The sequence below is a fragment of the Mus pahari genome, chromosome 21, assembly GCF_900095145.1.
Source record: "Mus pahari chromosome 21, PAHARI_EIJ_v1.1, whole genome shotgun sequence".
Taxonomy (NCBI): domain Eukaryota; kingdom Metazoa; phylum Chordata; class Mammalia; order Rodentia; family Muridae; genus Mus; species Mus pahari.
In genome coordinates this window covers 49,898,194-49,914,397 of record NC_034610.1, presented here as the reverse complement: position 1 = coordinate 49,914,397, position 16,204 = coordinate 49,898,194, and the positions used below count along the sequence as shown (strand labels likewise).

At 36.2% G+C, this 16,204-nt stretch overlaps 1 protein-coding gene across 1 annotated transcript in view; it reads left to right on the top strand.

The window, feature by feature from the left end:
* The window catches only part of Lama2 (laminin subunit alpha 2), a 454,349-nt gene that overhangs the window by 195,717 nt on the left and 242,428 nt on the right, over positions 1–16,204 (top strand). Inside the window, exons 15-17 of the mRNA XM_029532909.1 lie at positions 7,901–8,012; positions 14,606–14,659; positions 14,844–14,957. Coding sequence (XP_029388769.1) covers positions 7,901–8,012; positions 14,606–14,659; positions 14,844–14,957 — 280 coding nt within the window. The remainder of the gene's footprint in view (positions 1–7,900; positions 8,013–14,605; positions 14,660–14,843; positions 14,958–16,204) is intronic.

Here is a 16,204-nt window from a genome sequence, read left to right as displayed (position 1 = left end):
AAAAAAAAAAAAAAAAAAAAAAAAAAAAAAGTAGAAGCAGAAAGGTCACTTTAGGCAAGCATTCTAGAGGAGCCTGTACAACACAGCAAGTACATGTTTCGAACTAAGTTAATTAAAATGGTAACATATCAACATAAAAAAAAAAATAATAAAGTGAGGAAATATTGCTAGAGATATCCAACACTGACCTCATGCATACTCACATGCATGCTTTTGGCACGCACAAGCAGATTATATACACAGACATTACATGTACCATGTACAAACATGTATCTCCCCCACACATACACAAACATACCGCACACACTCAAATACACAGATACTGTACACATACAACACACACATAACCTGCTATACATATAACACACACAAACCTCTTCCACACATATACACACAATGCACGCACATGAATCATGCATGCACATTCCTGACACATAGCACACATACACACACACAATTTTACCTTATATATATTCTCAAGTCATAATAACAAAAGTCACTTAAAGCACTTGATAACACACACACAGCACATATACACACCTCATACCACATACATACCACACATACCACATATAACACACACACCACACCACACCACACACACACACACACACACACACACACACACACACACAATTGAGGTTGAGTAATTCTACTGTCCCAGAAGCTCATTTAGACCACTAAGTTATTCTGTTGCCTCTTTAGAAGAGATGAGGTAGAAATGATCAGTCACCTCTAATGAGAGGGACTTTGTAAAATTCCCAAAGGGTAGTGGCCAGACCTGCTTATGGTATTAGTTAATCTCAGACTCACCCGTGTTAATCTAGCCTTCCAATGCTGAGCTAAAACAAGCTCTCTTCTTGTTCTGTAGTTGAAGCCTAGGTTTGCTGAGATATCCTGGATGGCTCTGTATCCCCAACTCTCTGTAGCGCAAGCAGGCCTTGAACTGGCCTTGTTCTTACCTCTTCGTATCCCTCTTTGATTCCAAGTGCTGGTATCAGAAGCCTCCGTAGCAAGGCTCAGTTTTGAGGCTCACACTGGATCACTGCCTTAGGCTTTGACAAATGTAAACAGAATAAAATATTTTACTAGCAATAAGATCCTAAGTTAAGTTTTTCAAGCTGAATAAAATGAAAGTCTTTAAGTAAAATGTGTGTAGAAAAATAAAGGCAAGTGATAGCAGTGCTTCATTTTGTTTTGGTGGTTTTAGTTTTACCATGACTTAGTTAACTTTGTTGAGCAGTTTGTTGTTTGTTTGTTTTTCAAACACAATTTTTATTAGATATTTTCTTCATTTACATTTCAAATGCTATCCCAAAAGTCCCCTATACCCTCCCCCCACTCTGCTCCCCAACCCACCCACTCCTGCTTCCTGGCCCTGGCATTCCCCTGTACGGGAGCACATGATCTTCACAAGACCACGGGTCTCTCCTCCCACTGATGGCCGGCTTCAGCTACATATGCAACTAGAGACACAAGCTCTGGGGGTACTGATTAGTTCATGTTGTTGTTCCTCCTGTAGTGTTGCAGACCCCTTTAGCTCCTTAGGTACTTTCTCTAGCTCCTTCATTGGGGTCCTGCATTACATCCAATAGATGACTTCTGTATTTGCCAAGCACTGGCATAGCCTCACAAGAGATAGCTATATCAGGGCCCTGACAGCAAAATCTTGCTGGCATATGCAGTAGTGTCTGGGTTTGGTGGCTGATTATGGTATGGATTCCTGGGTGGGGCAGTCTATGGTCGGTCCTTCCTTCTGTCTCAGCTCCAAACTTTGTCTCTGAAACTTTCCATGGGTATTTTGTTCCCATTCTAAGAAGGAATGAAGTATCCGCACTTTGATCTTCCTTCTTCTTGTGTTTCATGTGTTTTGCAAATTGGATCTTGAGAACTGTAAACAAAAACTTATTAACAGGACAGTGTCTGATGTGACTCATGTATTTTTCATAGTGACTTATAGTCATGTCTTCTCTCTCCATCCATTATCTTATCTGTATTTTCAAGTTGTCCTAAGGAGAATCAGTTCAGGCACTTGACTTCTTTGACAATGCTTTAAGAGTTCATGCATTTTCAATGTTCAGTATTTTATTGCTGCCAACACTTTGTGTTTAAATGAATGCAGCCTGGTATCAAGAAAAGCAAATGACCATATTGAGGAGGAAAGAAATAAGCTGCTGTCTTCTTCCGGGGTAACACTTAAAACAGTTAAACGCATTAAAATCCCATTTCACAAACAGCAGAACTTAATGAACATTGGGATTGCTCAGTGAATACTAATGTGGAATATTATGAGGAAAGATGGTTTAGTGTTGAAATTTCTCACATCTCAAAATGGTTACACAGATTAAGGAGACAAACATCTGCTGTTTAAAAGGCAAAGGAGACTTGGCATTTCACTGAAAATATTTTTGTTTTGTATCTTTATTTTAAAATTGTTCCTTAAAGAACTCAAATGATCATTCTTCTACATTTCCTTTCTTTTGATTTTCCATGTCAATTTTATAATGAAATCCTGAAACATATCTGTCTTTATAAATCAAACTGCTAGTTATACCTCTTTTATACAGTAATCAACTAATTTATCAACAGTGAAACCATTTGCTTCTTAATGATCAGAATTATAGGCTTAATATTTGAAAGTACATTAATTTTAGGCAGCTATACACCATGATATATTAAGGACATTTCTGGCCTCAGGTTGTAAGCCCAAATTTACTTTTTCCCATTTTTTCTGTATCAGATCAAATACATAATTTAACTTTTACTTATGGCTTTTTTTTGAAACATGGATGGACCTGTTGTCATTGGCTATTTCAGACATCACATGTAATGTAACTGTATTCCATTCACCTAACTTATGTGTATTTTAATTAATCCTCAATATGTCTACCATTTATCCAACCATCGATTTATTTCTTAAAACATTTAACTATCCATCCATGTATTTATCAAAAATTTATAAGGTTCACCTAAGACCATCAGAATATCAGATATTTATATTACTATTCATAAAAGTAGCAAGATTATAGTTATGATACAGCAACTAAAATAATTTTATGGTTGAGGTCACCCAAACATAAAGAACGAACTGTGTTAAGGGGCCACAGAATTAGAAAGGTTGAAAAACACATATCTAGATAGAAGTGGCTGCTTTATGATATTGTGAATATCCTAAATGACACTGTTTAAAATGAGAGATGAGCACGTGAAGTTCTACCCTTAACTGTGGAATTATTGACAAATCACAAAGGAATAAAAGGAGGAAGGAAAGGATGGAGTGATGGAAAGAGACAGACATTTTCTTCAGGAATAGAGCCCAATAAAACTTACACATGTGCTGGTGGATGCCCCTACACTTGAGCATATATTGGCAGCACTAAAAGAACTGAGGTTCATTTTGGTTTTGGTTTTTTTTTGTTTGTTTGTTTGTTTGTTTTATAGAAAGGAAAAGGGATTGGGGAAATAGTGGAGGAGCTGAAGAGGAGGGAACGGGGGATGTATTTGATAAAAATATATTATATATGGGCGTGGAATTCTCAACTAATAAAAAACTTACTAATTTTATTTTGCAGATGTAATTTTTATTTAAACATTTATTTATTTAAATATCTATCTATCTATCTATTTATTTATTTATTTATTTTTGCACTCCAGACTCCATTCCACTTCCAGTCCACCCTCCAATCTTTTCACATCCCACATCTCCACCCCAACCCTGGTCTCCACTAGGATGTTCCCACTCCCCTAACCCCCACCATACCAGACCTCCAAACTTCCCAGGGCCTTCAGTCTCCTGAGGGCCAGGTGCATCCTCTCCTACTGAGCCCAGACTTAAACAGTAAGAGAAAAATAAGGAAATGTCCAGGAAAGTATATCTTTCATGTATAGGGTTATCTTGTGTGCAAAAACTCCACTTTGTGATTTTTTTTAAAGTAAACCCTGTGTAGAAACACCATAAAGACTGCCTGTTAATCTAAGACCTTTCGCCAAGATGTTCAATGAAAGCACTCAAAACTTGTGCTGACTGTGTGGCTATGCACTTAAAGATTTCAGATGTCACTAAGTGCCCAGAAAGAGGCCATCTACCTATTTAAAAGACTCAATTAAATTTCCTTTTCTGCTTCAAGGATTATATAGAAATTAGTACATATTCCAATCATCCATCCAGATATCAGGAAGGAAAAAAATGAAAAGCAACAAAAGAATTGAAAGAATGTAACTTTCAACGAATCAACACACCCATGAGATGAACAGTTAGTTCTCAAAAGAAGAAATAATACCAATGGCTAATAAATAGTTTAAATTTTATTCAGTGTCCATAACCAGCAGGGAAACAGACATTAAAACTGCTTTAGATTCCAACTCATTCCACTAGGATGACTACCATCAAGAAAACAAATGACAGCAAATATGAGTGACAAATTGGGAATGAGGAGTCTTTACAGTTAGTGCGAAGGTAAGCTGGTATAACCACAGAGGAAATCAGTGTAGGGCTTTTTAAAACACTAGAAACAGCATGACTTTATGATCCAGCTATACTACTCCTCAACCGCCACATAACCAAAATAATCTTCATCTTGCCCCAGAGGTCCTTGCATATTGCTGTTTATAGCTGCTCTATTCATAACAGCAAGTAAAGAATTCACAACATACCTCTGCGTCCTTTAGCTTGTACCTTCTTTCTGCCCTCTCTTTCACAATGTTCCCAAGCCTGGGAGAGAGTAGCGCCCTATATAGGAAGCCACTGTTGCTAAATCTCATCAGTTTTAATGGTTTTGAGTCTCTGCATTGACCAGTGCCCATTGCAAAAAGAATGCCTTTGATGAAAGTTGAGGAAAAAACCAATCTGTGGGTATAAACATCAATATTTAGAAGGCAAATTGACACCATGACCATTTAGCAAGACAGTAGTAATAAGTTCAGTCCTAGGGTGTATTTCTCCCAGTCATGACATTTGGGCATACTCCAATCAGAATGAGTTTAATTACTAGCTATCCCCATAACGACATGTCACTGTTTTCTTCAGCTAGGTTATTACTGTACCTCATGGGGTTCGCTGATTAGTAGGACCATGCATGGCTTTTTCTTTCTAACTTGAATAGCAGTGTTCAGTGCTGTGAAAACTAGTCAGAAGGGATATTTCGGCTCAGACCCTGTCTCATTCCTCAATATCCTACAACCCAAGTGTGTGGTGTCTTAAGCAATATGGTTTGATGTTCTAATTCTGGTGGACAATAAAAGACATTAACAATAGTCTGTATTGTTTGGCATACCCTGAACCTCTTTGAACAAGTAGCTTATAGAGAGCTATCCCACATGTGATACTAGGATTATTATTTGATGATCTTATCATTTGCCAATGTCCTATTTAAACAGAATATTTTTTGAGACAGGATTTTTCTGTGTAACTTATACCAACCTGGAGTTTCTTCCATTAGTTTCATAATTTTTTACATTAATGATTTTGATCCATTTTGCCTTTTTTTCCCCTTTGGTCATTGTTAGGTTTTGTTTTTTTTGTTTTGTTTTGTTTTGTTTTTTTTTTTGCTGTTTGTTTTTGTTTAGTTATGTGTATAGGGGGTGATAGAGTTCAGGTTTGATCATCTGTATACAGATTTCTCTGCACTGTTGAAGGTGTTGTCATTTTTATATATTTATTTTTTATTTTAACTTTTTTTATTCTTTGTGAGTTTTACTTCATGCACCCCAATCCCACTCATCTCCCACTTCTTCAAATCTGCCCCATATCCTTGCGACCTTCCCTAACAAAAATGAAAAACAAAAACTGAGAACAATCCACAAAGCATCGGAAATATCTCATCATAGAAGCTATACTGTGTCACAGTATGTTCCACAGCATACCCTTTTGTCCACACATCTTTGTTTGCAAATGTTCATTACAATGAGTCATTGGTCTGGTTCAAGGCCTTGTGCCTTCTGTTACACCATCAATATTGGATCCTCACCAAGACTCCACTTGGTTATCCTGATGTTGCCTCCTGTATTGGAGATCCTGAAGGTTTGGATCTGTGGACAGGCCCTTTAACACGCTCCAACAGTTCATAGATGGAGTAGATGTTGGGGTGGCTCAACTCAGAACTGGGCCTGGGTGGAAGCTGAGTTGGTTAGCCTGACAACTCTCCTATACCACACAACCAGGGCCAGCTCTCCAGCACTGTGCCTGCTAGCTCACCCAATGCTCCTGTCAGAAAGGAAAAGGGCCAACTCTCCTGCTCTTATGTATGTTTTTTGGTACCTTTTAAAAAATGCATTGTGTATGTGTTTTTGTACTCTCTTTTCTTATCCAACTGGCTATATAGTTTTTTTCTTTTGTCAGTGTTCTGATCATCAGGTCACTATGGCTCCACAGAATATTTTGAAATCTGCTACTGTGATTCATACAGAGTTGCTGAAGATTTCTTTCTGTGTGACAGGACTCTAATATTTCCTTTTGAATTATAGAATTGTTAATTTTCTTTTGGTTTTAGCTCCATAAATAATGATATTAATATTTTAATGAAATTGCATTGAATATATATGTAGTAGACTTTCCAGTAATACTATATGATACAGTCGATGAACTCTAGATGTTGTTTCCTCTTCAATTTCTGTCAGTTTTTCTAATTTTCATTCTAGAACTTATTTCCTGCGTTAATTTATTACATGATACTTTTAGAATTAAATTGATTTTCTAATTTCTTTCTCAGCAATGTTGTTGATAGTGTAGAAAAATGCTCCCAAATTTTAATGCTGATTTTTCTATATCATTATAGCCATTAAGTTTTTCTTGATAAATAACTATATAGTATACATATACATGGTATATATAACAAGTGCCATGTAGACTTCAAGTAGAGTAATTTGAATTCTTTATTAACCATTTGAATAATTTCTGTTTCTTTGACTTGGAAATTTTTTCTAAATACATATTTTGATTATATTGTGACAAGTTAAAATGAGTTAAAAAGCTTCCTTATCACTGTGATGGGATTCCTGCCTGTAACAACTAAGGAGAGGAGAAGCATATTTTGGCTAATAATTGAGATTGATGGAAACAACAACTTAAGAACAAGTGTGTTGTGTCTCCATAGACTGAGAAGCAGAAAAATGTTGACTAGAAGCACAGATGAGCTATAATCCTCAAAACATGCATGTATTGTTTTCTGCCAGCTACCCAATGTCCACAGATTCTATAGTCTTTAAAAACAGTACCATCATCTAAAGGGTATGTTCAAACACGTAAATGTTTTGAAGACGTTTTCATATAGTATGGTTTGTTGCATCTCAGTGGATTGGGAAGCAGAAATATCATGAGGCAGAAATAGAGTTGAACTACAATCTTCAAGAACAAAATCTGTGGCTCCACATCTGTTAACTCCTGATATGTCAGAAGACTTCACAGTCATCCCAAAACACCACCACTGGTGGGTGATCAAGTGTTCAAGCCTCCATGTGAAGCTATATAAGATAGTTTAAATGTAAATCATAGCCATAAATTATTGCTGCATTATATTTAATACCTAAGAGTAGTGTTATATAAGTAAATGTTAATGTATTATTTAGAAAATAGTGATAAGGAGTATTTTAAAAGATTAAAGATAATTTAAAAAGAAAATAAAGCTTTCATAATTTGACAAAAAAAGTCTGTAGATGCTCATACAAATACAAGTGTTTTTCTCAATATTTTCAGTCCACACTGGTTGAATCCATGGATGCAGAGTCCATTGGTAGTCAATATGGATTCTATAATGAAAGATGGAACCATCAAGTTATAGAAGCATTATTTCAACATAGATAACTCCATATTTACATTGTTACAGCTATTTACATATCACCATCCATCTGGCTTCAAAATACTTCATAGTTTCTATACTTAACTATGTCATTCCTCTCTTTCCAGGCTGAGCTCTGTCAATCTTGAATCTGCTGTCCCTTATCCTACTGATAGACGTATTGCAACTGATGTGGAAGTTTGCCAGTGTCCACCGGGGTACAGTGGCAGCTCTTGTGAAGTAAGTTTGTAGAAACCAATCCTTCAGACAGTGTGACTAATGAACTCCTCTAAAATGGATGCTTTAACAATTTCAGCCAGTAACTGCCTAGACAAGTTATATATTACTTATATAAAATTGGCTTTTTTTAACCTTTGATAATTTCATAGATGAGTTTGATGAAATATGATAATATCTAGCCTTACTTTCCTCCAACAGATCACTGGGACCCCCAATGAGTTCTTTTTCCTAATTTGTGTCTACTTTCTGATTGCTGATTGTATTTACTAAGTCCAATGAGTGTCACACATATGTGTGTGGATGTGGACCATCTTATACAACATGGAGAGCCTTCTCCAGAGTAGCCATAACCTCAGAGAAGAATGATTCTCCCTCTTCTAGCAGCTATCAATTGCCAATAGCTCCTCAGTTAGGTGTAGGGCCTAGGGAACCCCTCCTTCATCCATGCTAGATTAATGGAGTAATTAGAATGTCTGCCTAGAGTTCATGGCTTTTAAAAAGAGTATAACCATGTATTTTCAAAGCTATGGTGCCCTTTGAAGCATTTTGTCCTACTGTAACTGTGATTTCTATGTTTCTTCCCTTTTTAGCCAGCAAGGTGTTAATGGTAGCAAAATAATATTCCAAAATATTTTTGTTTATTTCTACTAAGAGATGGACTTATGTTTATTTCTCTTTTCTCTCCCCCTTTTACACCCTTTTATCCTTCCCTTCTATTTCTTTCTGAAAAAAACTTTTCAAGGCCCAGTCTTCTAAAGCACTCAATCCTTAAAGCTTCAAGAGTAGAGTAGTGTGTGGGAGAAATAACTGCTCCTGAAAACTTTTTTTCCACTCCTGGGGATCTGAAGCTTGAAATCTTTTTTTTTTTAATAGTATGGAATAGAGTCTATTTTGGGCATTGGGAGGGGAGATGAGGGAGTAGTAGAGACAGAGAAAGGAGGAGAGGGAGGGAGAGAGGGACACGGAGAGAGACAGAGACACAGGGAGAGACAGAGACACAGAGAGCAGAGAAGTGGAGGAGTAGAGGGATAGAGAAATAGAGGCTGGCCAGAAGCCTGTAGAGAGAGACAGGGAGGGGAATGGGGAGAAAAGTGTTGGAAGGAGAAGAGGGTGCAAAAGTAAGAGAGCAAGAGAAAAAGAGTGAGGCTTGAGATCTTGTCTTATTGTTCTAGCGTTCTAATTTTAAAAGGCAATGTTTTTTTAATAACTTGCTATATCATTTTAGAGTAATTGTTAAGAGATTAATTCTGTGTTTTCTTTTAGGTAGTTTGAAACTTGATTTACTTGATCTCTCTCTCTCTCTCTCTCTCTCTCTCTCTCTCTCTCTCTCTCTCTCTCTCTGTGTGTGTGTGTGTATATGTGTGTTTATGTGTTTGTGTGTGTGTGAGTATGTGTGTGTGTGTGTGTGTGTGTGTGTGTGTGTGTGATTTTTCTAGGTGGAAGGAATGGCTTGTAGATAAATAAGAGTTTAAGTTTCATTAAGATGGTATCTTGAAGGAATCATTTGAGTGCTCTGAGATATTCCCCTCTACAACACTACTTAAGCCATTTGTAGAAACACCCCAGGCATAACTTTGCTGGTTCTCATGTGCTTTAAAGTAATACAAGCTTCCAGAGACTGCACAGAGCTTAAAGCCATGTTCATGACTAATGTGTTTTCTTTTAACATGGGTACAGATTTGCCCGGCTAGAAATGAAACTAAATGGAATTCATTGAAGTACTTGCTTTTGCAAAATTTATAGAGATAAGAGAAAAATTGTCATGGATATGAATTAGTTTTGTCAACTCAATTTGATTTTACATATAAAACACATGCTGTACTTGATAAGATATTCCTTTATTACAAGCCTTCCAGTTTTGATTTCAAATGAAGCAGCTCCCTTTGAAGCTTTAAACTCCTGTTTCAGTTGGAATAATAAATGTTCTCCTTCTATTCTTGCTTTTAATATAGTCCCACTTTACTCTCATGTCTCCCTATCAACATTTTTGCTAAATGCCCATTGAATATAAAATAATCTGAATATTTTGGACTCATTCAATTATAAGCTTTCTTTCTTTTTTCCTTTAGAAATATTTTTATAAGTTATATATTTAGTGCATTTTATGAATTCATATATATATATATATATATATATATATATACACACACACACACACACACACACACACACACACACACAATACATATACAGTACAATCTCTGTCCTTAAAGATCTAGTAATCTGTTTATCTAGACAAAACAAATACCACTAGGAAATTGAATCACAGCACTCATGTAATTAAAGGAGCAGTAAGAGGTGCATATCGTAATGGCAATAGTTATTCAAAGCCTGAGCTGTCCCGCAGTCTGGGAAAGTATCATGGACAACTTAAGAAGCAATAGAATGGAAGAAAGAAGCATGCAAACATGGAAAGAATGAAGAAATAGAGAAGGGAAAACAAAAGCTTCAACTTCTTCTAGCATAATAATTTACATTTATTTGAAATGGCTAAAAGGACTTAGTTGGGTCAGGACAATGAATTTTTAAACTCTGGACATGCTTTTCTGTATTTAACCACTGTAAACCCCTGAAGTTTTTAATGAAAATTTCCTTTCCCCAGAGGAAATATTCTCCATCTCTGACCTTGACTGGTTTTGTTTGCCTTGATCTTGCTTAGTTCAATCACTCTCACTTTGTTATCACTGATATTCTCGGTTATGGTTGAGTAAACTACAAAGACCATTATTTGTTAGTTCTAGTTTGATAAGTCAACAGTTTATACAGTCAACAGCCCATCAGATGACCCTATTACTAAGTCAATCTCTTTTATTTAAGGGGGGGGTGGTCACAATGCTGATTCAGAATGATAGTTGATGGATTATTTTTTATTATCAAATTTTACTTCAAACTGCTATAGTAGCAAAATTTGAGTGGCAATTCTTCATGAAGAGTAACAACCTTTAAATAAACAAGATCCTAAGTTAGTATTTCAAAGTACTTTGGGCTATAGAGGATTTTATATGATTATTTCAGTAAGTCTTATAATAATATAGGTTGTATGCTATCCATATCTAATAACAAAAATATTCCTCTTGCTGTAATGACTCATCACAGATACATTTCTACTCTATGTTGAACACTGACTTCTGAATGTTTTTCTATTATTTTTTGTCTTTCCTTGTATTTAATACAATATGAATTTCTATGGCTAGTTTCTAACATTTCATACCTAATATTTTATAATTTGCTTTTCTGATAGATGAAGAAGTGAAAATGACATAGGCCAATAATAAAAGCTTTAGGCCGAATGCTTTCTTTTCTATTAAATTGAATTAATATTAACTACATTCCAGATGTATTTATATTTTCATTTAGCTGACAATTTTTTGATGACAGTATATATTTGAGACAATTAAGGTCTTAGACACAAATGTTTTAAGTATTACAGATGTTGAGTATAAAAATGTCACTTGAGGTGAAAAGACAGATCCGCAGATGCTGGTTCTGTTCTCAGCTCCCGTATGGTGGCTCATAAACATCTGTAACTCAAGTCCCAGGGAATCCAATACCCTCTCCTAGCTTGCTGAGGCACCAGACACACATATGAGTAACAGACATACAAGCAGAGCATGAAGTAAATAAATGCAATTTTAAGTAGCTGAAATAAAGGTGATGCGAATGAATGTATGAGTGTGCATATACAAAAACTGGAGTGGTGATGATAAACTGAAAGTTGAAAAACGAAAGCACAGCTGTTGTAAGAGATGGTGAGTGGTGATATTAAGCTACGAGTAGGCAAATGTAGCCAAAGCTTAATACACAGGGGAAAAAGTAACCTATGGTGTGATTTGAGGACCCTGGGTTTGCCTAATAAGAATTTGAGATTTTACTTGCATATCATAGAAAAAATGAGAGGCTGTGATTTGACAAATGACAAAATGCGATGCCATCAGCTGAATTGGAGAAAATTTGGAAAGAGATATTTTGATTGGTGAAGAGAGAAAAATTAAGAGTCACTTTGAGAAATAAGTCTGTTTGGGCAGTCTTTGAGGTCCATGTCAGTGTCTAATTAGAATGAGCACATTTCTATGGTTTGCTGAGTGTTAGGAGCCAAGTCACTAAATAAATTATTCAAGAAAGAGCATGAGGATTATGATAAAGAGTAATGAGCTGGGCAGTGGTGGCACATCCCTTTAATCCCAGCACTTGGGAGGCAGAGGCAGGTGGATTTCTGAGTTTGAGGCCAGCCTGGTCTAAAAAGTGACTTCCAGGACAGCCAGGGCTATACAGAGAAGCCCTGTCTCAAAAAACAACAACAACAACAAAAAAACAAAAAAACAAAAAAACAAAAAAAAGAAAGAAAAGAAAAAAGAAAAAGAAAAAGAAAAAGAAAAAGAAAAAGAAAAAGATAAAGAGTGAGTAATGTGCAGAGGTCTTTTGATAACCATCCCTTGAATCCTAGTAGGAAGAATGACAAAGAAAAAGGATAGAACTTTGTGAAAGTGTGAAGGCTTAGAGGTGGAGAAAGAAGCAATTGAGGAGAGGACTCACCTGGTCACATGACAACGATGATGGCTGGAAATAGAATGGAGTTGTAGGATTTCATTTGGCTACCTTGAACTTTTAGGCAAGAGCAAAATCAATTTTGCTTGAGTAGACGTAACAATGGAGTGAAGTGTGCAAGATCACTGAAGAGGAAAGGGTATTCAGTTTTACTAGAAACAATTCAGTTGCACATTATGAGAGTGATGTTGCTATTTTTGTTTTCTGTGATAATTTTACCTAGAGACAATAGACCATATTTTCACAAGGATAGTAATTATTCAACTAAAAATACTTGAGAGAAAGTATGTTATAAAAATATAAACTGGGTTCTAGATTCTGAGTGAAATAACACTCCTTTAGAAAACTCTGCTCCCCCCATTCCTATTATTTCAGAGGGGGGGGTCATAGGCAGAGAGGTGGGGCTATATATTTTGGTGCTAGTTGGTTTATAAGTAGAAAGATGAGAATAATGGCTTTGATTTTTCTGTGAGTACTAATATAAATTCTATGGCTAAGGAAAGGGTACATCACTTATGTTTCTATTGCTGTAAAAAGATACAATGTCCAAAATAACTTACAGAAGAAACCATTGTGCTAACAGTTTCAGAGGGTTATAGGCTATGACGGAAAGGCAAACGTGTTGATAGGAACAGCTCAGAGCTCACATCTTGATTTGCAAGCAAGAAACAGAGGTCATGCTGCAAAAGGATCACAGTCTTGTGAAATGCCACAGCCCACTCTCCTCAGTAACTTACCTCCTTGAGGAAAACTACACCTCCTAACCCTTCATAAATAGGTCCACAAAACGGAGACAGCATACTCAGGTGTATGAGCATATGGCAGTTATATTCATTCAAGCCATTGGAAAGTATACGTATCTGGAATGCTTTTAGAAAGAGGATTGATTCAAGTACATTTGAATACTGTTTTTAAAAACGTGTTAAAGAACCGACACTGAGGACCTGATTTGACAAAAATAAATTGCTTCTCTTTGTCAATATCTTTACATCTTTACCTCCATCTGAATAGGCTTAAAGGTCTTGAAAAATATGTTAGAGAAAGAATTATTTTTATTGAAACAGAGAAAAATGTACTGAAAGGAGAAAAGAAATTAGAACCATTATGTCTGTGCTGCTTATATTAAGAGGAAAATGGATTTATTTTCTTCTCAGATAAGAAATATCAGTATATATTTTTCATATGTTTGTTATTGTTGTTCAAATAGAAGAAAGCTCCTTACATCCTGAGGTAAAAGAATCATTTCCAGTATGACACAGCATAGTTCTGTGTAGTTTATTACTTCAGTGGTTCTCTCTAGTTTCCATTTCCTTCCAACAGAGGGAACTGTTCTGACATGTAATGGTATCTCAACCATCCAGAAACTATCCAAATGCAATTGCAGCCTGAGGGTGTCGTAAACTCCAGAGGGAAGCAACATTTGCCCATTTTTTACATCTTCTCTTGTCAATGGAAGCCCACACACTAAGGCAATATAAAGAACAAGGAGAGATGATATGGGGTGCTTTCTCAAAGGTAAAACCTGCCATGCAAACATCCCACTGTCATTGGTTTTCTGTTTCCAAATAATTTTGCTTCAAATTTAAAAAGAACCAGTGGTGAATATAAGCATACTTACAGTCAAACACCATAAATGAAATAGCAAGGCAATATATGCTAAATAAGTCATAGTCTATTTTATACAAATTTGAGAAAGCATAAAGGACAGGGGAAATCAAAGATGGATTATATGAATTCTGAACATGTACCGGTCTCTGGGTATGCTTTCAAGTGAAACATGGGGAGACGGATCTGTCTTCCAAATGATTCCAAAGATTTTATGTAAATATCAGCATTAGAGGCAGTCAGTATGTGGGGAAAGGTGGTCTGTGCCCAGAACCAACCTGTGTTGGCATTGTGGACTTTGCTGGCCTGAGATTCTCTACGGCTCCTTTCATGCTGGCTGCTTTTCTCGGGACCCTTCCTTCTGTTTTCTTGTCTGTGCTTTTTTTCCTTTGAGACTGTCACATTTCAATTCTTTATATCTGTGCCTCATTTTACCGTTTCAGAAGAGACACCAAGCTAGTGCTTCCTCTAACCCCATACCCGCCAATAACAGTAAGGTCAGTACAAATCCCCGGTGTCGGGGGTAATAGTAGGGTAGTAATGTTTCAATAATGGATCCACTTTGGCAAGCACATTTGCTGAGTTCACTACCTGAGTAATTTTCTATTATCATGGAAAAAGGGAACCACTTTTCTTTATTTTTAATACTGAAAGGTGACTGAAACCTTACTTTTCTTTTAGACATGTTGGCCTAGGCACCGAAGAGTTAACGGCACAATTTTTGGTGGCATTTGTGAACCATGTCAGTGCTTTGCCCATGCAGAAGCCTGCGATGACATCACAGGAGAATGTCTGGTAAGTGTTTCTCTGCCGAAGATGCTGATTGGAAAGGCTGAAATTCACTCAGCAAACCCCGGATTTTGATTACTACCTTAGCATCCTTGAACATGTGGGTCAAGAAGTGATGTGTCAAATGTCTTTATCCAGAAGTGAGTTATAAGATGCTAAGAATGCTATTTCATATGTGATCTCCCTAGCAACTGTGAAAAAGTGATTTTTTTCATATTGTCTAATAACTGAATAAGGATCAAATACATCATTATAAAGTGTAACTAATGACTCAGATACACATCTACTCTCTCTCTCTCTCTCTCTCTATATATATATATATATATATATATATATATATATATATATGCATTCTATCTCTTCTATAAATCTATCCAAAGTGGACTGTTCTAAAACATAAAATGATTTATATCCCTATAACATGAAAAACATAAAAAGCAACCATTAAAATAAAACAATTCACAATGTTACACTTTGGAGGTTTCTTTCATATTGGAATTGGGGGTGTATTGAACATGTTTACTTGAACTCTTGAGCATTGATATCAGCTTAAGTGCTGTACATAGATTTTAAAATATTAAACACATGGAATGCATCTTCAGCAGAATTGTTCCTTCTTGTACAATTGGCTCTGTATTGTTAACCAGACAATAGACTGTACAAAGTGGCGAGCTCTGTCCTTGCTGTGCTAAGTAGCTCAAGGCCCGGAGAGTTTCTCAGTACAGGCAACCAGGGTAACTCCAGGGCACGTTAGCTTAATATTGTCTGACACGGCAGGAAGCTTAAAACTACACCTCTCATGGTATTAGTCTCACAGAAGCACACTTTGAAACGATGCCAATTTGGGAGGATATTCTCTTCTCTCTGCAGAAGCTCAGGCCGATTCTGCTGTCTATAATACTTATGCCCATTTCTCTGCTTTCTCCTGTCCTTGAATGCTGCTGGGAAAAATCCAAAGTAAAAAATCAGGGCTTTTGTTCCACTGTAATTTGGCATTTCACTTTATTGATGCATTTTTGTTTTCTTTATGTAAGATCATATTCAATTGCATAGCAGCATAAAGCATGATAGCCCTAATTTCTGGATCAGTCGATTTTTCCAATGATGATTTTACAAATAATAATACCGAGCAATTTCCATTTTAATTATACTACAGTCTTTTAAAATGACTCAGGGGGAAATATTGAATTACCTTTAAGACACTTTATTAACGTGCAATAAAATATATCCAATTCCAAGCTAACATTAATTTG